The following is a 23890-nucleotide window of genomic DNA, read 5'->3' as shown; positions in this document are numbered from 1 at the left end:
ACCAATCTAACGGGCCCGTTTGATAACGGTACATCTTGGCCCCGCCCTTTGCGGAGCACCAACCGATCGGACCCGTTTGAGACAAGTACCAACTTCAGCCCGCGTTTGGTAGAAGGGGTGTTTTGCCTCACTTTCTGGCCCGTATGTCTATTTCATACTGTTGCCCTCTCTCTCTCTCTCGTGCCTGTTGCCATCTCCTGTTTTCTCGCATACATTCGTCTTACTCTTACATTATTTTTACAATAGCTTAATGTCTAAGATACAATTTACTTATATCTATGTATCTTACGTACTACTTAATACTTTATTTTATTAGCCTACTTATAACTAACAAAAACAATCAATTGTGATGTAAGCCGTCCGTAACATTCTCCCCCCGGCGTAGACTCTTCGCAGCCTCTCCCCTCAGCAGGACGGCGATCTTCGTTGCAGGTCTCCGGAACACACCTCCCTTGGTTCGCACGTCGGCCGCTCGGACGACGCCGTCTGGTCCCGGATACACTCGTACGATGATCCCCCTGGGCCATGTGTTGCGTGGCAGCGTGCCGTCGACGATCATGACGAGGTCGTTCGGCTGCAGCTGCGGTCCCTCCGTCCTCGATTGCCCTCTTGGTATGAGTGTCGGCAGGTACTCCCTGAGCCATCGTCTCCAGAACTGGTCCGCCATCGCCTGTGATCGCCGCCATATGCTGCGATCCGCTTCGGTACACGGCCCCGTCCTAGGCAGGCCTGTCGACGACCCCATTAAGAAGTGATTTGGAGTTAAGGCTTCTTCTTCTTCGTAGTCTACTGGAACGTGCGTCAGCGGCCTCGCATTTATGCTGTACTCTGCTTCCGTGAGTAGTGTCTGAAGCACTTCCTCCTTCGGAGATTTCTCCTTCAGCGTTGTACTAAGCGCCGCTTTAACAGAGCGCACCAATCGTTCCCATGCGCCTCCCATGTGTGGCGCCCCCGGTGGTATGAATCGCCATTCTGTCTCATATTGTAGACAGTAGTTCCGGAGCTCGGGGATCCATTTTCGATAACAATCTCGTAGCTCGACATCGGCGCCTCGGAAATTCGTGGCGTTGTCGGAGTAAATAACTCGCGGCCAGCCCCTTCTGGCGGCCATTCGTCGCAACGCCATAATTGCCGAGTCCGTTGATAGAGACGGTACGATCTCTAGGTGCACTGCTCGCGTTGTTAGGCATGTGAACAGTGCACACCATCTCTTCTCGTGCCTCCTTCCAATGGTTACCGTCAAGGGACCGAAGTAGTCCACACCACAGTATGTAAATGCGCGGTGCCCCGGATCAATTCGTTCCGCAGGTAGGTCTCCCTTCGGTGGACGCCTAGGCGTCGCTTTGTACACCCGACAGAACTGACAGCTCTTTGCTATCTTTCTTACTGTCGGTCGCAGGCGAAATATAACGAACCGTTGGCGTAGGTCATTTACTACGCGCTCGTTATTCGCGTGCCCGGCGTTCCGATGTCCGTTGTCTATCAGTAACCTTGTGAAGGAGTGCCCGCCGTCTAATATCACTGGTCGGTTGGAGTGTGTTGTTACCGTTGACGCTCCAATGCGTCCTCTCGCTTTTAAGATGCCGTCTTCTATTTCCGGGTCCAACTTCGTAAGCTTGCTGTTTTTACGAAGCGGCTGTTTTGTTTTTAACCTATTTAACTCATCGCCGAATGACTCCTTTTGAGATTGTCGTATCCATCTCGCTTCGGCGTCTTTTATGTGCGTTACTTGCAACGGAATGTCTCTCTGTTTTTCTTTGAGCCTCTCGATGAATAATCGTACCATGGCCGTGGCTCTTATTAGCCTCTTATACGATGAGAACCGGCTAATGTCGGGTAGCGTGACGTCATCGCTAGTACTCCCTTCTGACGTACTGTACACTACTTCGTCGCATCGCTCGCCGTCCGGTATCATTGTAGGCCACTCTTCCTCAGGCGTTCTCAAAAACAAAGGTCCATTGAACCAGCGGTCCGTTCTGCTTATCCGTCTGGTTCCAATGCGCGTAGCGTCGTCTGCTACGTTGTCGTCTGTTGATATCCATCGCCAGTCGTCTCTATGTGATAACTCGGCGATTTCAGCAAGCCTGTGTGCCACGAACGGTGTGTACTTCTTGTCTTCGTTTCGGATCCAATGAAGCACCGTTTTGGAGTCGGTCCAGTAAACTACCTTGCTCGGTTTCCATGTGTGTTCTTTAACTATCACACTGGCCATGCGAGCTCCAATAACCGCCGCCTGCAGTTCTAGCCGCGGTATCGTTAACAGCTTTAACGGCGCCACCTTTGCTTTTCCCATGACATGCGCTACTTCTATGGCGCCGTCCTCGTGACGGATCCTCCAGTAGGCTGTCGTCGCAAAGGCCTGTTCACTAGCGTCGTTGAACACGTGCAGCTGTACCTCTGACCCCGGTGCTATCTCCATACTGTAGCATCGCGGCAGAGCCAGGGCGGAGATGTCTTCTAGACCGGTTACCCACTGCTGGAACTCTTCAGCTTCGTCGCTTGGGAGCTCTTCGTCCCATTGCACCTTCTTCAGCCACAGCCTTTGTAGGATTATCTTCCCTACCACGGTGTACTGGCTGATGAGTCCTAGCGGATCGTAGATAGACATGACGGCGCTTAGTGCCTCCCGCTTTGTCGGCACTCTACGTTGAGTTTTAACGGCTTCCGGGACTCTTTTGATGTCCGTGTTGAAGCCGACAGTGTCCTCTCTCGGGTTCCATCTGAGCCCGAGAGTCTTCTCCATTTGGTGCGCCGTCAGTCGGACGTCTGAGTTCTTTGATCGCTTAACGTCCGGTATACTCTCGAGCACCTTTGTGCTGTTTGAGTTCCATCCCCGGAGGTTGAAGTTAGCCCTTTCATGTATTCGCATAACGTCCCGTATCGTTTCGACCGCTTTGTTTTCGTCGTCGAAGCTGTCTAAGTAGTCATCCATGTAGTGTTTCTCCTTTATGGCTCGCGCTGGCTCGGGGTATTCGTCTTCGAATTCGGAAGCGTTGTAGTTCCTCACGCTGTGAGCGAGAAACGGTGAACACGACGCTCCGAATATCATCGACGTCATTTTAAATGTGCGCGGTTTTTCATTGGGACCGTCTCGCCACAGGAACATCTGTGCCGGTTGATCTTCGAGGCGGATCTTCACTCGTAGGAACATTTCCTCGATATCCGCCGTGACCGCGATCTTCTTCTCGCGGAACCCGAATAATATACCGGTCAACGATGCTAGCAGATCCGGTCCCTCCAGAAGGCAGTCGTTCAAGCTCACGCCGTCCACTCTGGCCGCTGCATCGAATACCATCCGTACCCGTTCTGGCTTGTTTATGTTGACGACGGCGAAGTGCGGTAGATACCACTTGACGCTGCTTGCTTGTTCGCTACCGTCGCATTCCTCTGCGTAGCCCTTATCGATGAGATTCGCAACTTGCTTCCCGTATTCGCTTTTGAATGCGGGCTCCTTGCTCATTTTCTTTTCGAGCGTGCGAAGCCTCTTGAGCGCGTATTCGTAGCTGTCGGGTAGTACCAGGTTGTCGGTTTTCCATGGTAACCCGACCTCGAACTGATCGCCTTTTCGTTTGATCGTCTCCTTTAGGATCCGTTCCGCTCTCTTGTCGTTCTCACTGACTCGAGTTTTGTTCGTTATTCCTAGTGAGTCGACGTCGAAGTGTTTCTCGACGAGCCTTTGCAGCTGCAAATCGCTGGCTGGGGTGAACACGTGGAGCACAGATTCTTCTTTCTGCATTATAATCCTTTCGGGCACTGAACCGTGGATCACCCATCCCAGCAGGGTTCTCGATGCGGCTGGTTCGTTGTGTTTACCGGTACGCAGTTGTCTCGACACAATCAGGTGCCAGTTGTCAGCACCGATCAACATCCGAGGCTTGACATCTTCGTTGACGGTGTGTCTCACGACGCCTCGTAGATGTTTGTATCGAGTCAAATTATCCGGTACTCGCTGCCGACACAGCTGCAACCCTTTGACCGTTCTTGCTGTAATCTCGTGTTTCACATCCTCGTGTACGCCTTGGATGTGGAACTTCACCGTTGCGCTGCTCACTCGTCGATCTTCATTGATACCTTTAAGCTTGAGCGGCTTCTTCGGACCCCCTTTGACGATCTCGTATGCCAGGTCTTCGTCGATCAACGTTACTGTAGACCCTTCGTCGAGGAGCGCGTCCGTGATGACCTCCCCCCGTAGACCACTTAATTTTACCTTGCAGGTCTTCAGTAACACGGTTCCTGGCATTGACTTTGTTGCGACATTCATTACTGTCGCCGGTGTGCTCTGTTCTGCACACGGTTCTTCCTCTTTAGGAACAATTTCTGTTTTTTTGTGCAAAATGGCGTGGTGTGGCATCTTGCATCCATCGACTCCGCAGAGTTTTGCCTGGCATGTGTCTCTGCTATGTTTCCGCTTCATACATCTGAAGCATAGCCGCTGTTCCTTAGCCCACTTCCACACTTCATTCGTAGTGAGTTTCTTTAGCTGCGGACACAACGGGGTATAGTGATTCGTCGACTTGCATCGGAAGCACACGACCGATTGCTCTTCACGCGTTGCTTCACTAGTAGTAAATACCTTTTCTTTAACCACGGTCCTCTTCGTTGTTGGTCGCTCCCTTCTGAGAAACCCTGAAGCGCCGTGTCTACCGGTGTGCGTGAAACGTAGCAGCTTGTCTGCTTCCGCCATCAAGAACTCGGCGAGCACCGTTATCTCGTTGTCACGGGCGATTCTCTCTTCATTCACCGCCGCGTGTTCCGCCCATTTGCTTATTAAATGCGGGCTAAGCTTCTCCATGACGTCCCTTATCAATAGCGGATTCTGGAGATAACCTCTTCTGTCTACACTCTTCATTGTGTAGACGATGTTCTGGAGCTTGACGGCTAACTCGTTCAATTCCCCGCTGGAGCTGCCGACCCTCGGAAGTCTCTTTAGATCTTCCATCGCCTTATCTACGATGTATTCGGGCCGGCCATACTTCATTTCCAGCGTCTTCATAATAAGATCCGGGTGAGTTGCCGTGTATAGCTGAGAGAGCACTATCTCTCTTGCTTCCCCTCGGAGGCTATTTCTTAGTCGGAGAAGATTCTCTGTTGCGCTGAACTTATACAGTCGCGTCGAATCCTCCATAGCCGCCTTGAAGGGAAGCCACTCCATGATGCTACCGTTGAATGGCGGGAGGTCTGACGTCTGTCGCGGCGGCGGTCTGGAATGGATCATTTTCTCTAACACGTTTGCGAGCTGTTCGATCCCTTCCCCTCTTTGTTGCATCCGCTCCTCCCCCCGCACTTCCGTTGCGAGGGGAGGTTGTACGTCTGACTCCTGTGGTTGGTTGGTAGCTTGACTCCTATCGATCCATTCGCAGACTATTTCATTTTCGTCTATGGTCGCCGCTTCATCCGCTTCTATCGCCAAGATGTTCGCTTCTAATCGCCTTTTGATTAAATTTTTCTGTATGTTCAGGCGCCTTTCTTCGAGCTCCGCTAGTTGCTTTTCAGCCTCGTACTCGGCCAATCTAATGCGGGCTATAGCGCTGTTTGTCGAGCGCCGAGAGCGCACAGTACCTGTAGGCGATGGAGGCCTACAAGACTGTGTCGTCTCTGTCCGCTGTGACGTCGACGGTTGTGCGCTATCTCCTTCTAGCGGGGCGAGGAGCGCCGGGGGTGCCATAGAAATTCGCAATAGCGATTTTTCTATTGCTCTTCCTTGTGATATTGTTTCTACGGCTGTTGATGGTGATCTCGGAGATTCTTCGTGGATCTGTTGAAAGGTGGCAGAATTTGCTTGTAAGGCGCGTTCCGATTCACCGATTCCCGATTCTGATCTGTTCTTGCGGCTTCTTGTGTAATTTGCCATGACGCTGATTTTTTCTTTTTTCTGTATCCGACGTTCGAAGGACCAAACACTATTGAGTACGGCGAAGCACCACACTTCTTCTCCGATTTTCGAAGGACCAAACACTGTTGAGGTTGCAAAGCTTCTTAATTAAACTTCAATTGTTTCCTCGGTTCTTATTTCTTTATTTCTTATTTCTTCCTTGTTCTAGTTTCTTGTTTGAGTGCGGCGAATGTTCGTTAGAGAGTGACTGGCTGTTGCTGGGAAACGCGTTATATAGCGTTTCCCACACCCCGGTAACAGCCGCATAACGGGAGATGGCTAGTACATTTCCCGCGCCTTTGCAACGGGCCAATGGCGGTAGGTCTTGGTCACGCCATTTGCGTTGACCAATCACAGACCTGCTTTTAGGAGAGTGGGCAACATAACGGTACATGTTGGCGACAAGTACCAACCTAATAGGACGGTCAATAACGGTAGATTTTGGCCCCGCCCTTTGCGGAGTACCAATCTAACGGGCCCGTTTGATAACGGTACATCTTGGCCCCGCCCTTTGCGGAGCACCAACCGATCGGACCCGTTTGAGACAAGTACCAACTTCAGCCCGCGTTTGGTAGAAGGGGTGTTTTGCCTCACTTTCTGGCCCGTATGTCTATTTCATACTGTTGCCCTCTCTCTCTCTCTCGTGCCTGTTGCCATCTCCTGTTTTCTCGCATACATTCGTCTTACTCTTACATTATTTTTACAATAGCTTAATGTCTAAGATACAATTTACTTATATCTATGTATCTTACGTACTACTTAATACTTTATTTTATTAGCCTACTTATAACTAACAAAAACAATCAATTGTGATGTAAGCCGTCCGTAACAAGTAACAAACATCCATCTAAATTAATGCATTTATAATATTAGTAGGATTTAATTCAACCAATCACAAATTAATCAATAGTAGTATCTAAGAAATTAGTACATAGTAATAATGTGCTTAGGAATGCCATACGCCTGAAAAAAGGGAAAATTAAAAATTAAAAAAATATAAAAAATGTTATACAACTTACCTATAAAAACTTTTTATAAGTAGGGTAAATAAATTATTACAATATTGATATTTATATTAATTGACAAGAAAGCATTAGTTATGTACTTACTAAGTAATACAATATCCCTGAAAAAACAGGAATTTAGAAAAATGTTTTACAATGTATTGAAAAATTGTTTAATTATAACATTAATAAAAATACGAGTATTCTTTAGACGACACGACTGAAGTAAAGTGAAACACAACTCTCTCTCTTTCTATTTTCACTAACTTGTATGTCCCTCTCAACTTCCGTTCGCCTCACCGGATCATACTTTTCGCAACGCTCTCGTCATGCATTAGTGAATGCAGCTTATTCCCCAAGTCAAGTGTGCTTAAAGAAATTTAACTTCAAAAAGAGTATCTAATACGAATACATCAACAATACGCACCGTGAACTCGGCGACAAAGCCCAGTAACTGACATCGACTGACGGAGGTCGAGCGAACGTCCGAACAAACCTATCCGACATTTTGTCGGACCACCCTGTCTTAAATAAATAACATCTAATTGGGCAGCAGATTAAATACCGATAAGAACCTGCTTAATGCTGCCTTTGACATGTGTGGCTTCAATTAAAAAAAGTTGATTGTCAAACGTTGTGTCATGATTTTGACGGTTATTTTTTTTATGTAGGAGTTTTTTGTTTGCAAGATATAGTGTATCTAGTCCATTTGTAGACTTTATATATTTACAACGCGCGAAAGGAGCAAGTTTTTTACTTAGCGTATTTTTCCCTCTTAATAATGGAGTTGTTACAATTTTAACGCCAATATAGTATTAAAAACAATTTTCCGAATTGACTTGGGACACTTTAAAGAAATTACATTTGCCTAAATTAGCAAATGCAAAAAAAATCATAATATACGTTTTCTGTACAACTACTAAGATATTTGCTATTAATTATAGATATCAGATTTAGAAATATATGCAATGTTTACCTAAAACTTACTTTGTCAAAATTAAATAAATAAAAAAATATATTGTTTTTATTTGTTTTAGATAACATTGTACAAATTATTTCGACCTGAAAAAAAATATGAAAGCAATATATAGTGGGAAAGAAATTCTTTTGTATACAAATTCAATATGTAACGTTATGTAACTGTTAATTTAGATATAATGTTAATACGCCATTGTTTTATTACATAAAATAATGTGTAATGAGAACTATGACTTTATGAGCTTTTGTTACTTTCTTTGATATAGAGATATGATTTTGACCTCATTTAACTATAATAATATTTTGTTTGTTAAGAACACTTCATAGTACATTTCAAACTATACAAAAAGAGGCACACTGACACCTCTAAAGACTGTGTCAACTTTTTTTTTTTTTGTAAAAAAACTATTAGTCTCATTCTTATTAACTTTTTATAAGCTTGGTCTTGCTATATATGATGTTAATTAATTATAACAATAAATATTATAGACATACGCACACGTATCTGCTTCTAAAGCATACAAATAATTGGCTAAAAAACTATAAATACGTACATTTACCTAAATATTACAAATAACAATCACACACAGGGTTGTAGGTCAAACCCAAGACCCTCGAATTGACAGCAGAGGCTCTGCCAACTGCTCTCACCATCCAGTCAATCAAAATTAAGTTTCAACAAGATTCATGACAGTAAAAAAACAATAAATTTTCCTTTTTATTTCATTTTCAATTCGACCAATGATTGACAAAGAGAGCTATTGACCATAGAATTAAAACGTTCGTAATCGAATTGTTCGTGAGCGCTCGCCTCTGCCTCATCTCACAGCTGACAACCATTGTTATCAAAGCTACATCGTTGTCGATAAACTCGATTTCAAAGCCTATAAAAATTTAATTCTCTATTTTTCATCTACGTGTATAATTAGGGTCACAAACACACACAAACGCAATGATGTTGCAGACGTCTATAAGCTACGGTAATCGCTAAGCATCAGGTGAGCCGTACGCTTTTTTGCCGACCTTATTATATAATAAAGCTTAGTATGTTAGCTATAGGTCAAGGTTAACACATAAACTTTTTTTTGGGCGACATTTCAACGGGATAGCGAATTATGCGGTCGCATCCTAGATATAGTCTTTCATGAAAAGTACTATCCTTCATCACAGCAGCCTTTCGCAGTCCACTACTGGACATAGGCCTCCACAAGTTCTCATTTGTTTTGCCCATAGTCACCACGCTGGGCAGGCGGGTTGGTGACCGCAGGGTTACCCTTATTACAATAAAACTTGGTACCTAGATAACAAAAGATTTAGATGTGTATCTAAATCTTTTGCTATCTAGGTCTACTTTTTATCCCGAAATTTTAGCTGAATTAGAACTTACATGTGAAAAATCGCAATGTTTATTCTTATTACATTAAGAACATTTGGACTTAAGGCGTTGCGCAATCTCTATGGCAGTATAGCTATACACAATAACTTACTATCATAGTATTTGTGGGTGGATCTTATCTAGTATGCATTAATTGATCTATACGGGCGGTAATAAATGAATAATTATGGCGGGGACCGGATGTCCGCAATATAATGTTGAAATATACAAGTTTTTTTTTTTCATTCAAGTCGAAGTCAAGAATTGTTCCATTAATCTATAATCTATAATATATATAAACGCGAAAGGTCATTCATCACGAAATCTCCAAAACTATAACACCTAAAACTTGAAATTTGGCAGGTATATATATGTTACCGGCCAAACCCGATTTCAGGACAAACTAGTTTTGCCTAGGCTAAACTAGTTCTTCCTATACGTGTTAGGATTAACTAGTATAACCTAGGCAAAACTAGTTTGTCCTTAACCCGATAGGATAAACCAGTTTAGGCTAGTCCAAACTAATTTGTCCTAAGCCCGATAGGATAGACCAGTTTAAGCCAGGCCAAACTAGTTGATCCTGATATAAATACGCACATTTTAGGATAAACTGGTATGGCCTAGTCTAAACAGTCTAAAAAAATTTCGGGACAGGATGTTAGCCGAAACATCAAAAAAAAAAAATATGCCAATATCACAAAAGAAATGATAAGCTTGTATTTATCTATGTGTAGTGTCTGTCTTCAAAATAAAACAAAGAAGAAAAGAGGATTAGTCTCTAAGCCCATTCTTCATTCGGAAATGAATAGTAGGTGCCAGGTAGATCTGATCGATTTTCAGACACAACCAGATGGAAATTTTAAATTTATTATGGTTTACCAAGACCATCTAACAAAATTTGTTCTGCTTCGTGCTCTACAATGTAAGAGGGCGGCAGAGGTGGCTTACCATTTGAATGATATATTTCTAACTATGGGAGCGCCGTGCATTCTTCAATCTGATAACGGTAGGGAATTTGTAAATAATGTTATAAGTGAGCTTGCCAGACACAGTCAAAGCCAGGGTTCAGTTGAACGTGCCAATCAAGATATTGAGAATATGATCGGGTCTTGGATGAATGACAACGTTTCAACGAAATGGTCAGAAGGTTTGAGATACGTTCAATTCATGAAAAACCGCGCCTACCATTCAGGGATAAAATAATCACCATACAAGGCATTATTAGGAATAGAACCCAGAGTAGGACTTTCGACTTCCTCTTTGCCGCAAGAAATCATAAATGATATTCAGGATGAAGATGATTTAAGGAAGGTAATATAAGATGATCGTAATGTTAATCTAACAGAAGATAGAAATGATAACGTTGTCGAAGTTTGTAATCGAGAAAAAGTTTCTTCATCTGAAAATGACATTCATAATGCTAGAACAACTGTAGCAGAAAATCTTGTGAAAGACGCTAAGAAAATGAAAGCTACTTCTCACAAGTCTCATCCACCTGCCAACATTGGAGATAATGTGACTATACCAATTCCAGATGTTGACAAAGGCAAAGGTGATCTCAGAAACATTATTGGAGTTATTCTTCAGGAAAATGACGAATCAATATTGCAGGTTTCATTTTTTTGTTACTTAATTACTTATCTATCTTTCTGAAGCATTAATGATATTTTAAAGTACCTAATATGTTTTTACTTTATTTTTTCAGATCAGAATTCGGCATTTGCAATCAAACTCTTTTAGAGGTAGCAGATGTAAACCAAGGCTCTGAAATATCGTTAAGGACTGCAGCTACGAAACATTCAGTTTCAAGGTTTTGTGAGATGCAGCTGCTACAAAAACTGTTCCACAAACAGATGCCAGTGCAAGAAGGCACTCATACTCTGCAATTCTAAGTGCCACCAATGTAAACCATGGAAAAATAAATAACAATTTTAATTATTGAGATATGATTATTGCTTCTATTAAAAATACTTATTATTTGTTATAGTATGATTGTTTGTATTACCAATTAACCATAATTTTTAACGACGAATCATCATGGTTTTAATAAAAATGATTATTTTTTCAATTACAGAGTATTTTATTTACTTTATCCCTTTATTTTGACTTTCTTTATATACTATAATGTTTAGACTAGGCCATATCAGTTTATCCTAAAGTGTGCGTATTTATATCAGGATCAGCTAGTTTGGCCTGGCCTAAACTGGTCTATCCTATCGGGCTTAGGACAAATTAGTTTGGACTAGCCTAAACTGGTTTATCCTATCGGGTTAAGGACAAACTAGTTTTGCCTAGGCTATACTAGTTAATCCTAACACGTATAGGAAGAACTAGTTTAGCCTAGGCAAAACTAGTTTGTCCTGAAATCGGGTTTGGCCGGTAACATATATAAGACATAGGCATCCGCTAAGAACGGATTTTATGAAAAACGACCCCTAAGGGGGTAAAACGGGGGTTGGAAGTTTGTATGAAAGTCCTATGTTTTTGAAGTAAGAGACGAAATTTAAAATTTAAGCTCTATAGATGGTGAAAAGGAGTTCAAATAATGCATCGTAATCTATATATATATAAAATAGAAAGGTCACTGACTCACTCATCACGAGAACTCAAAAACCGCTGGATGGTCCATCCATCCAAGATGGACAAAGATGAAATTTAGCAGGGAGGTAGATTATAGTTAGTAAACGTCCGTTAAGAACAGATTTTTTGATATTCCACTGCTAAAGCCGTTTGATTGGGGTTGATAGTTTGTATGAAACATATACAGTACCTATAAGTTCGCCTGCTAGGTTATTTATACTGCAGCCTGAAAATAAAACTAAAAATGTGGTGTATAGAGAGGTTTTATAAAAATAACTAATAAATTATACTAAATTGTGCCTTTTACAAAATTACTTAGCGTGATAAGCATTTCAAGTGACTGAAATAAAAAAATAATTTGCTTAAACATCTTGATAGTAATGCATATCTTCATAACCACGCGAACGTAGTCGCGGGCAATAGTTAGTGTATTATAACAATAAGTCCCCAAAAGTGTATGTGATCGATTCCCTCAAAATTTACTGAACGGCTTTTTCATGCGATTTTACCAATGGAGAGAGGGCTTCAAGAGAAAGGTTTACGGAACGACTAAGCCGATTTTGATGAGATTTTGAGTTTCACTGAAAGTTTGCCGGGAAAACTTTGTGACTACTGATTTAAACGCGGGCGAAGCCGCGGGCACAGCTAGTTCTAATATAATTTAGTTTGAGAAATAATATTATAGGCTTAGTCTGAGGGCTTAGTATAAAGTGTAGTGTTTTATTTAAAATTAACGTTTTATTTACATTTGGTGTAAGTAATATAATATTTAATTAATATATTTTTTTATTCAATGTTCTAAAAATTTGGTATTTGTAATTTGATGAATCCAAAAGTTGCTGTTTATTGTTTGAATGGAAAGAGGACCTAATTACCTATTTACCTTATATTTACCTATTTTCCTCCTTCTGATAAGTCCTACTAGTAACTTATGTGCTGAATAAAACTTATGAACCACCGTCAAATCAGGAAGTAAAGCTAAACGTCAGCTATGTGATATGACCGCACAAGGCGAATCGTACTTGTATATTTAACCGACTTTTACAAAACGTAAAACTCAACTGTGGCTCACCAGGAAGTCTTGCTCAAAATCTGGAGCAGCCCGAGTGGGGAAGTACCTCCACCTTACAGAAGGTCATAGCTAAATAGTAATACTTTGAAACAGTGTTCTGTTCCTGTGGTGAGTAATTTGGACAGAACTCCTGGGTGGGATTGGGAGTAAGGTCGGCAACTCGCTTGCGATGCTTGTGGTATTGTAGGCGTTTAGAAGGTATGGTAATCGCTTTCCATTGGCTGAGAAGGCGCTTTAGTTGTATTAAAAAACGTGTTAGCTATGGCACAGACAGCTGTTGTCGATGCGATGTCACCAAACCATTCCTTGGTTCGATTTTACATAGCAACATAGAGATTTTAATCCGTGCTTAGCTCTATCATGCTTCACGTTGACGCCATATGGGTAAAAAAACTTGCTAAACCATAATTAGAACAAATGTTACGTTAACCGAATTTGACTGGCCCAATTACGCAGTTGGCAGTGACACTTCTATCCACTGTCCCATTTCTAGATGAAAATGTGTATTAATTAATTTAATTTAATTTAAAAAAAAATGGTAAATATGTATCTTTATCAGTCTGCTCTTTAAAAAAAGGCATTGAATTGTATTTGCGTAGGAATGTGAGTGTTCTAAAAAAAATTTTTTTTTTATGTCACTATGTCGGCAAACAAGCGTACGGCTCAACTTTTAAAGTTTTATCAAAAATACAGTTAAAAGTTACAATAATCCATTAATGTTAAATATATTTAACAATAAATTACAAATGTGATTGTCGTACTAGTTTCTTTTTTAACTTCCAACAAAGCTGCATAGGTATAAGTCGATTATGATTACGACTCGTCTGTCAAATGAATTAGTTGACTAATGCCCCTAAATGATCCTAACCATATTGTCAGCGCACGTAATTGCTGTAGTTAGATGAGGAATAAAAAAAACTACTATCTGTCATTTTATGTTACGAGTTGATTTGTTTCGGGATAGGAAGTTTTCGAATTTAATGTTCCATCAAATTAAAAAGAGAACTTTTGAATGAGTTTTCAGAAAAAGTAGTTATAGTTTTTTTTAAATGTTAGAATTAGATTTATAATAAAATCGTATTGGAACGTAGTTCGTTCAATAGAAAATTTTTAAAACTAAGTTTAAGCAATACATTTTCCTACCTTTAAATTTTATTAATGTTACTGCTATTTGTACTAAAATAGTTTTTTTTTTAACTTCGTTTGAATGCAATCAGAATAATTTTATCTCGTCAATAAATTTTTACAAATATAATTTATAGTGTGTCGTCATACGTACTCTATTTTATTTCTTTATTGTCTACAGATAATAAACGTTAGTCTAAAAAGTGTCGATGATAAAGAAAAGAACCATAAATGACATTCATTTTCTTTGTCTATAACGCACCATTTAGAGGTCATTTCGAAACGTGAAAGCTAAAATCCAGTAGCCCATCACGCCACATCTCAGCACACATTAGGCTTATCACAAATTAAACTTTCAAAACTTATGAGCTGTCAAATGTAAGTGACAGTACTAATAAATATGTCACTACCTTTATATATTTTTTCTACGCGCCATCAATGTCAACCGTTCAATGATTTAAAAGTTCCCTGCCCTTTCTTTGTTTCGAAAATTTTCAAATTAGGAACGTTTATGACGCAAGCGTATTGGCGTTTTTAAATATAGAATCGTCTATGATTTGACGTTGGGGTGACATAACTAATTGTCATAACGGTCAATAATGCGTTTCGGGAGCGATCGCGTAACAGATCGTTGCGCGATTGTTGTGAATACCTCTTTAGACTGAAACAAACGATTAACGTAAATAAGATTAGTTATACGCGTTAATGATTCGAGTTCAACCTCATTGTATCAAGGGAGTTGTTAAATGAAATTTATCTCAGCTATAAAAAGTTATGTTTGATCTTCTGAGTTTATTGCGTGCCTATGTAGTAAAATTATTATATATACATATAAATTTTGTTCCGTTATTTTCAAATAAATTCTTTTAACTACGTAACTGTAGTCACTCACCACTTTATGTTAGCCAAAGAAGTAAGACAATTATATATCATGTCTGTTTGTTGTTGAAGTTAACCAAAGAATTGGTAATAATTGATTACATAAGCATCGCTGGTAAAAAGAATGAAAAAGAGCCAGATTTTTTTAAAATTTTACCATATAAACACATCTTTAGTAGCTACTTTTGAAGTAAAAAATACCCTTGTTAAGTTAGCAGTATATAACAATAAAGTAAATAGAATAATTTAATATGTATATATGATATATGGTTTGTTGTAAAAAAATAATTAAAAACCGTCTCTAAACGTATGTACAAACCAAAATATTTTCAAAATAAGTCACGTATACGACGTGATCACGTATGCTATTAAGTTCGGACAATCAAAAAAATAAAATGGCGCCCATGAGGTCAGCTGATCGGTAATGACCATTTCCCGCTTATTTCGTGTTTCTTGTTCACGACTCTTTCTATTATGTAATCGTTCATTCAAAATCATCCACGAATACATATATTATAAACGTTTACAGAACGATGTCTGTACCTACATGAGTAAGAAAACAGACATAGAGATAGGACAATATGACAATTATGGTAACCATAATAATTACAGCTGCACTTATGTATTTACCTACATTAAAAATAAATCAAAATAAAGGAAACTTTATTGCGTATACATATATAAGGCTGCTTTGCAAAATCCGTTCATGATTACCAGTTGCCAGATTGTTTATAGATATTAACATATTTTTTTTTGACAGCACTAGTAGTAGGTACATGTTTAAAATTTTGATGAAATATTATTTTCACCTGGCAACCATATGAATGATATTTGACCTAACTTTAGATATTAGACTAAAAGCATAGTAGTAGTAGAAACATAATATTAAGAATAATTAAACATATTATTAATAAATTACATCTGTGTGGTATATGTTTAAAAAAAAATACTTGAAATTTAGCTGCCGTAGTAAATTCACAGATGTGACGATATACCATGGTGTTAATAACACATAAATATTAATTTTAACAAAGTCATGTAATATAAGTTTACCACACAATTCCCTTGCCATAAACTAAAAACATTCAAGTATTTACTCAGATGTATTAAAGGGTCTTAAGATTAAGATTGATTGTACCATTCGCCATGTGGGCGGGTAGATTTGCTATTTTTAATTTTTTCATCCGTGCCACATATGGTGTTATTATGGCATTGTTTGAAAGGCATGGGTTTTGCATGTGCTTATATTTTGTTCTACTTTTAGTCTTTTGTCTTTTTCAATCAAACTCATTCGTATTTATCAATGTAGTTAATATAAATTAATTTGTAAGATATATGTTAAGTTATGTTAAAAAATATATATAATATATTATTAATAAAATGTAACGTATAGAATATAATAAATTTATCGATAATCATTAAAATGAATAGCAAAATTTTATGAATACCAAGAAGCTGATAAGCTTCTTGATGAATACGCATAATTTCTGAACGACTGCATAAAAATGAAAAAATTTTGTATTCGTTATTGGTACAAGGTTTTATATTCATGAAAATAAAAAAAAAAAAAATAAAAAAAAAAATACAATTTTATCCCGAAAGAAATAGTGGTACGAAGTTGTATGATAAATAAGTTACAAACTCATCATACAAAGTAACTAATTTCAAAAGGCTCTTACTTCGCCCATTCTTATTACACGAATTCGTTACAATATTTTATTAAATATTAAAAATAGTTGTCATTTATAAATATTCTAAAAAAGGTTTATAAAAGATTAAAGTATTAGTTTTAATAATACTTCAATATTGTCAAGGTTTCATTTCCTGATCACGCGAATTTTTATTAGACAACGGAAACAATTAATCTCATAAAATAGTCATTACTATTTTGATCGTTAAAATAACCATTAGGAACACGTGTTATTTCGTAAACAAAATCTTTCACACAATTCTCGCCCTTATTTTTTAAGCTAAAATGACTAAATTTACGTGAACGTTTATTGTGCAATGTCGACCTATTGTTTATGCTTTATTTATAAACTTTTTATGAGGTTCAATAAAGATATTAAGCATTGTTCGGGTATAAATGCAAACAATGTTTTGGTATAGAAAAATTTACTGTGGGAAAAGGTTATACACAAAATTATTCTGATGTACACACAAAATTATTGTTAGTGTGATGTATCTTATTAAACGGTTTTATTTAGCTCACCCCGTTTGTTTTATTTTTTATTATTTATTCTTTCTTGGGTCAAATTTAGTAATTCAAATTTTACCCTCTTCCTGTCAACCGATTAATCTGAAATTTTGTATACACTTTGGATTTTGGTGACAATACAATTATGTTTATTCATTATCATTATAAATTAAAGATGGCCGCCGCTACAAAATGGCGGATAATTTATGTTTTATTAATCCCATCAATATGGGTATCAAATGAAAGGGCTCAACAAGCAGAATACAATATACTATAAAAAATTGAAATCCAAGATGGCGGCCGCTACAAAATGGCGGATAACGTAGGTTTTATCAATCCCATCAATATGGGTATCAAATGAAAGGGCTCAACAAGCAGAATACAATATACTATAAAAAATTGAAATACAAGATGGCGGCCGCTAGAAAATGGCGGATAACGTAGGTTTTATCGATCCTATCAATATGGGTATCAAATGAAAGTGCTCAACCAGTATAATCAATGTACTATATAAAATTAAAATCCAAGATGGCGGCCTCTACAAAATGGCGGATAACTTAGGTTTTATCAATCCCATCAACATGGGTATCAAATGAAAGGTCTCAACAAGTAGAATACAATTAACTATGCAAAATTGAAATTAAGCTGGCCGCCGCTACCAAATGTCTGATAACAATTTTTTATCAATCCCACCAATATGGGTATCAAATAGAAGGGCTTGACAAGAAGAATACAGTGCACTATACATCCTCAATATTTAAGATGGGCCTTGCAATAATGAAGCACTAAATGAATTAAACAGAATGCGAAATAAAAACTAAAAACTAGAAAATAAAAATAGGTAAAAAAACTTTTTAAGTTAAACGGTTTTATGTTAAACATACATTGCAATGTTTAAGATAAATGTACTAAAAACCAAAAAATAATAAAATAGATACAGTCGTGGGAATTATAAACATATGCATAGACTAGACTAAAATAAAACCGTGGGGCACGTCAATTGTCTACAAATTATCGACTTAATGTGCGATAGAAGAATCGTTTAATTCGTCGTTAAAATAGGCAGTTGGCCCGCAGACGGTGAGGAAATTACTTACTATTTTCTTGCTCATGGAAATTCCAATAGTTATACACTCCATGTAAATAAAAGAGATGTTTCAACTAGTTTATCGTTGGACATTCACACTGCTGGCTGGCGAGGAATCGTTTCACTGCTCGTAGTTTGTCTTTAATCGACAAAACATATGATAAAAGTACTACTCGCTCACCACTATGAAACCCTAAAACTCGCTTATAATCGAGCTTGCTAGCTTGTTTCCACATTCTAGCCCTACTTATCACACGTCCATCGTTGTCGGTTGAACAACTGCCTAATTATAGTGTAACATTACAAAACAAACATTTTAATCAACGATTGTAGACTGATTGTTGTTATCGTTTTTCTATTCTTATTTACATATTAAGGAGCTGTTTCACAGATTGTTGATAAGGCTATTTGTATAATATAAGTGATTACTTATTCGTAAACAATTTTAACAATTTCGGCGAATTTAGTAATTACTAATATGTGTTTGAGTTTAGGGTTGTGAAAAATCCGTGTAACTACGTTTTACATCTCAGAAAAATCCTTTATTTTCTTCTTCTTTACACAAAAAGCGTTCTGACCTTTTTAGTAATACATTAAATAAGACAAACAAATCTATCGTAAACTACTATTAGAGACTAGCAGAGCTCGATCGTTTGTTTATATTAGCATTTTTTTAACGTAAATTCTTAAAACCTAATGGTTTAATTAATTCAATATGTTTTCATTGAGTAAAGGAAACGAAATGATAGTTAGAAGTAGTCAGTCCTGTAACTATTTGTTAAGCCGTCGCTTATTTAGTTGATGTAAATATTTAATTAGTTATATAATGATACTTTCCGTCATTTGCTATTGAGTTTTAATGTTTGTCAACGGATGTAATTTGTTAATGATGTTCTTAGGAAACACAAATACAATAGCGGTACTTACAAACTGAAGATACAATAAAAATTTTGTATTTGTAGTTTTTCGTTATTCGAGAACTTGCAGTTGAAAATAAATGTTTCTTCGACTCGAATGTAAATTATTCGACTAATTTATTGTACGTAATAATTCTTTTTAACCGACTTCCAAAAAAGGAGGAGGTTCTCAATTCGACTGTATTTTTTTTTTTTTTTTTATGTATGCTACATCAGAACTTTTGACTGGGTGGAGCGATTTCGACAAATTTTCTTTTAATCGAAAGGTGGTGTGTGCCAATTGGTCCCATTTAAATTTATTTGAGATCTAACAACTACTTTTCGAGCTATATTTAATAATGCGTTTTGTACTTGACGCTTTTTTCGTCGACCTACGTTGTATTATACTACATAACTTTCTATTGGATGTACCGATTTTGATAAGTCTTTTTTTGTTGGAATGGAGATATCATATTCCAAGTTTAGTACCATGATAAGGAAACCAGGATCTGATGATGGGATCCCAGAGAAATCGAGGGAACTTCTTGAAAATCCGCAATAACTTTTTACTGGGTGTACCGATTTTGATAATTTTTAATTTAATCGAAAGATGATGTTTGTCATGTGGTCACATATAAATTTTATTGAGATCTGATAACTACTTTTTGAGTAATCTTTGATAACGCGCAGTTACTTGACTATTTTTTCGTCGATCTACGTTGTACTACTCGTCGATGTAATTGAAGTCGGTTTTTTTTCGTTTGCGAGCAAACACAATTATGTAAATATATTTTTATATAAATAATATAATAGTGGTAAGATTGACGGGTGACTAATTTCATACAAGTATTTGCTGCGTTTTAAGTAATAACATCCCCGCATACTCGCTGTGAGGGAGTAGGGTGAGTGTGTTGATTCTTTAGAAATATTTATTTTGTAGGATGTGGTTTTATGGCGTTCTTTTTTAATTTTTTTTTTAAAGTTTGGTTATCATTTTAAAGTCCCTTATTTTTTATTATTATAGATAAAAAGTACCTAATAGTTGAGTGATAAATTTTGATGAAAAGTAATTGATATGTACGATTTTTATTTTTGTGTTACCCACAATTAGGAATTCTAAACATTTTTGAATATCATATCAAAGTAAAGAATCATCATCAATATCAAGAAAAGTAATTGAGTGTTTCTGATATCTGTTAATATTATATTTATTTTATAGAAAAATGAGTACAAATAGCAAGATATGTAGAAATAAATATTAGAAGATGTTAAATTTTTAAACAATATTTTTTAATATTCAAATCCGTTTTATGGCGAGAACTTTTAAGTCAGGAAAATTTTTAAATGATTATCGAAGCTATATTAAGTAGCAAACTCTGCGTTTTCCTGAAGAGTGTCCTAGACGACACAGTGTCTGTCTGACACTGTTTCAATTGTCTGCAATAGACGAACTAAGGCCAATGATTGAGTAGCAGTTTTTTTTTTCATTTTAATTTTATCTTTTCTTTAAGATTTGTTTTATTATTTGTCTCGTCTTTAATGAAACGTGTGGACACCGTATTCTCAAGGAACATCACAGATCTATCAAAGTGACGTTTACAAGATCCTAAACTTTTAGTTTAGGATTATCGTTTCAAATAAATTGTTACACAATAATTAAACAAATACTTACAACAAATACTTACTTTAAATACTTTTACAAGAACAAATTTCTTATTTTTAATATTCAACTATCTGACCCAGAGAACATGAACTTCGTACCGAAATTTTTTCATAAATAATATTTTCAAAAGAATTTAATACTCACGTGTAACTCTTCTATATCTATTTCTTCGGGCAATTATAGTGTAGAAACTGCTTCCAAAAGTTCAACAGTTGGGAAAGACTTCAACCTGTTTGTTACACCTTGGAGCAATCTAGAAAAATGTACGCACGAACATTTCGGCAAGTCATTTTTTTGCCTTTTATTAAACATCATTCATTATAATTATTCTCATCCTACTGGCGATATATTACTACAAATAGTTAAAACTACAGACAGCCCCGTGACTGCCTTGTAAAGCTAGGACGTGGCCTGACGCTTATGGTATTTTTCTGTTACAAGATCTTATTTTTTTAATCTGCAATATTTTCTTTATTTATTTATTTATTTACGCATATATATTTAGTCAATATATAATTATACTTGACATGCTATAAAATATTTGAATTTATGGAGAATTATATGGAGTGTTATTGAAATTCTTTCGACCAACAGCTGTAAAACAGGTGGTAAAATACTGTAAAGACTTGAACAGCTCAATTAAATATTTCCACAAAATAATTATAACACAGCCATAAATGGACTAATGAATTTACATGAATTTATATCATTACTTTCACTCTCAACCTTGAATTGAAATAAAAGAGGAAGGGTGGGGGATAAACAGCCCCCACGTTATAATAGGGTATAGAATTTTCTCTAAACTTTAATGAAATGGCTTTCAAACAATGGGATACTTTCATTACAAAGAGCTGTCTCAGTGAGTGTTCCTCTTGAGAGTGGGCATTGATGACCCTTTTATACTGATGGGGCAGGATGTTAGGATAGTTTTACTTTATCTCAAGCGCGGTTGCAGTTGTTTGTTAGTTTGTTTATTGTAACGAATTTGATATGGGTAACGTATGTTTTGTTCATCGTTATAGCACTCGTTAATGTTGTTAAGTAAGATGCATCTTTGTAGAACTTACATCGATGAATACATAAATAGTTTCATCTAATATATATAAAATTCTCGTGTCATGGTGTTAAACATTGAATTCCTCCGAAACGGCTCGACCGATTTTAATAAAATTTTGTGGGCATATCGGGTAGGTCTGAGAATCGGCCAACATCTATTTTTCATACCCCTAAGTTATAAGGGGGGGGGGGGGATTAAGCGGGTTAATAACATATATGGCAAAGAAACGTTTGAGGGGTCAGCTAGTATGCTATAATAATAACAATCTTAATGCACTTTTATACTATAATATTTTACTAAAAAATAGCTGAAGTGTATTTTTTTTATAAGTATATTCATTTCGAAATTTGAAAAATAAAACTGAAGCTAATTCACAAGCACACATTTCAGGTCTTACGGCTAGTTTTAATAATCTAACTCTGAATTTACTTACTGAAATAGAATTTTAATGTAAATTGTATACAAATTGTGTCAAAAATCTCATTAAGTTAAAAAAAAATTGTGAAGTATTTTTTGTAAAGAGACTACTTCAAAATAATATTTCGTTCCTGCCGTCAAGTCTGGAACACTCGAGCGCATGCGCTGCGGGCGGCGCGAGGCAGCTGCGTGCGAGCACGTGGCGCGACGGAAGTAAACACGAAGCGAAACCCGCGCATTGTTTAGAGACTTGAGTTACGCCTCGCGTGGGTCCCCAGCTCCCCATGTGTAGCGAATAAAGGACACGCATATAACACCAAGCCATTTGATCATTTTAAAACTTTTCTTCAATGTTATTTATTGTAACGACCGCCAGCCCCTTTAATAGAATGCCTACATGTTGAGGAATTGCGTGTGATATATTTTTTAAATAAATTCGTCATACTTCTCTCTTAATTTACTCTTTATTGTACACATAAAAAGAAGTTTACAATTTATAAAACAATATACAAAAAGAAATGTACAACAAGCGGTCTTATCGCTAAAAAGTGATCTCTTTCAGACAACCCGCTTTTTAAGAGATAATGTGAAAAAAGCGGAAAGGGTGTACAGAATTAAAATGAAATAAAACAGGAAGAAAACCAAATATACACACATACATGCATACATTTATACCATTGAGCTATTATTACTTAGTACATTATATTTCAATGATTTATAGGTACACATATTAGAAACAATTCTAATATACTATATATATAATTCGATATACTAAAAATTACAGAAAGTATTACATAATAATATGTAACTACACTACGCATATAAATATATACACATATACTCTTCTCTCTCCTTCTATTTTCGTTCTCTATTTATTACAACTAACAAATGAAGAATGAGTCTTACGTAAGTAACATTAAATCCTTAGTCCTATGTGGTTATGAAAAATAATTGTGTTTGCTCACAAACGAAAAAAAAACCGATTTCAATTTCATTGACGAGTAATACAACGTAGATCGACGAAAAAATAGTCAAGTAACTACGCGTTATCAAAGATAACTCAAAAAGTAGTTATCAGATCTTGATAAAATTTATATGTGACCACATGATAAACATCAGCTTTCGATTAAATTAAAAATTATTAAAACCGGTACACCCAGTAAAAAGTTATTGCAGATTTTCGAGAGTTTCCCTCGATTTCTCTGGGATCTTATCATCAGATCCTGGTTTCCTTATTACGGTACCAAACTAGGGATATCTCCTTTCCAACAAAAAAAGAATTATCAAAATCGGTACATCCAGTAGAAAGTTATGCGGTAGCCGGTATAATACAACGTAGGTCGACGAAAAAAGCGTCAAGTAAAAACGTATTATTAGATATAACTCGAAAAGTAGTTGTTAGATCTCAAATAAATTTAAATGGGACCAATTGACACACACCACCTTTCGATTAAAAAGAAAATTGCCGAAATCGGTCCACCCGGTCAAAAGTTCTGATGTAACATACATAAAAAAAAATACAGTTGAATTGAGAACCTCCTCCTTTTTAGGAAGTCGGTTAAAAAAATAGTTAAAAAATAATATATAATAGATTTTTTTCTTAACCAGATTACTTAAAAAAATGAGGAAATTTTCGATTCGACCTTATTTTTTTATTAGCAAACTTATTTTGTAACTTTCATCAAGCA

At 37.1% G+C, this 23890-nt stretch overlaps 1 protein-coding gene across 1 annotated transcript; it reads right to left on the bottom strand.

Moving 5' to 3' along the window:
* Window positions 1-340: 340 nt before the first annotated feature.
* On the bottom strand, window positions 341-5851 carry LOC123653632. Its single transcript, XM_045589626.1, has one exon. The coding sequence runs from the start codon at window positions 5849-5851 to the stop codon at window positions 341-343; it is 5511 nt and encodes a 1836-aa protein (XP_045445582.1).
* Between the last annotated feature and the right edge of the window lie 18039 nt (window positions 5852-23890).

Source organism: Melitaea cinxia, chromosome 5 (genome assembly GCF_905220565.1).
Source record: "Melitaea cinxia chromosome 5, ilMelCinx1.1, whole genome shotgun sequence".
In the NCBI taxonomy this organism is placed as follows: Eukaryota; Metazoa; Arthropoda; class Insecta; order Lepidoptera; family Nymphalidae; genus Melitaea; species Melitaea cinxia.
The sequence above is the reverse complement of the archived record's forward strand: the minus strand, read 5'-3'. Positions and strand labels throughout refer to the sequence as shown.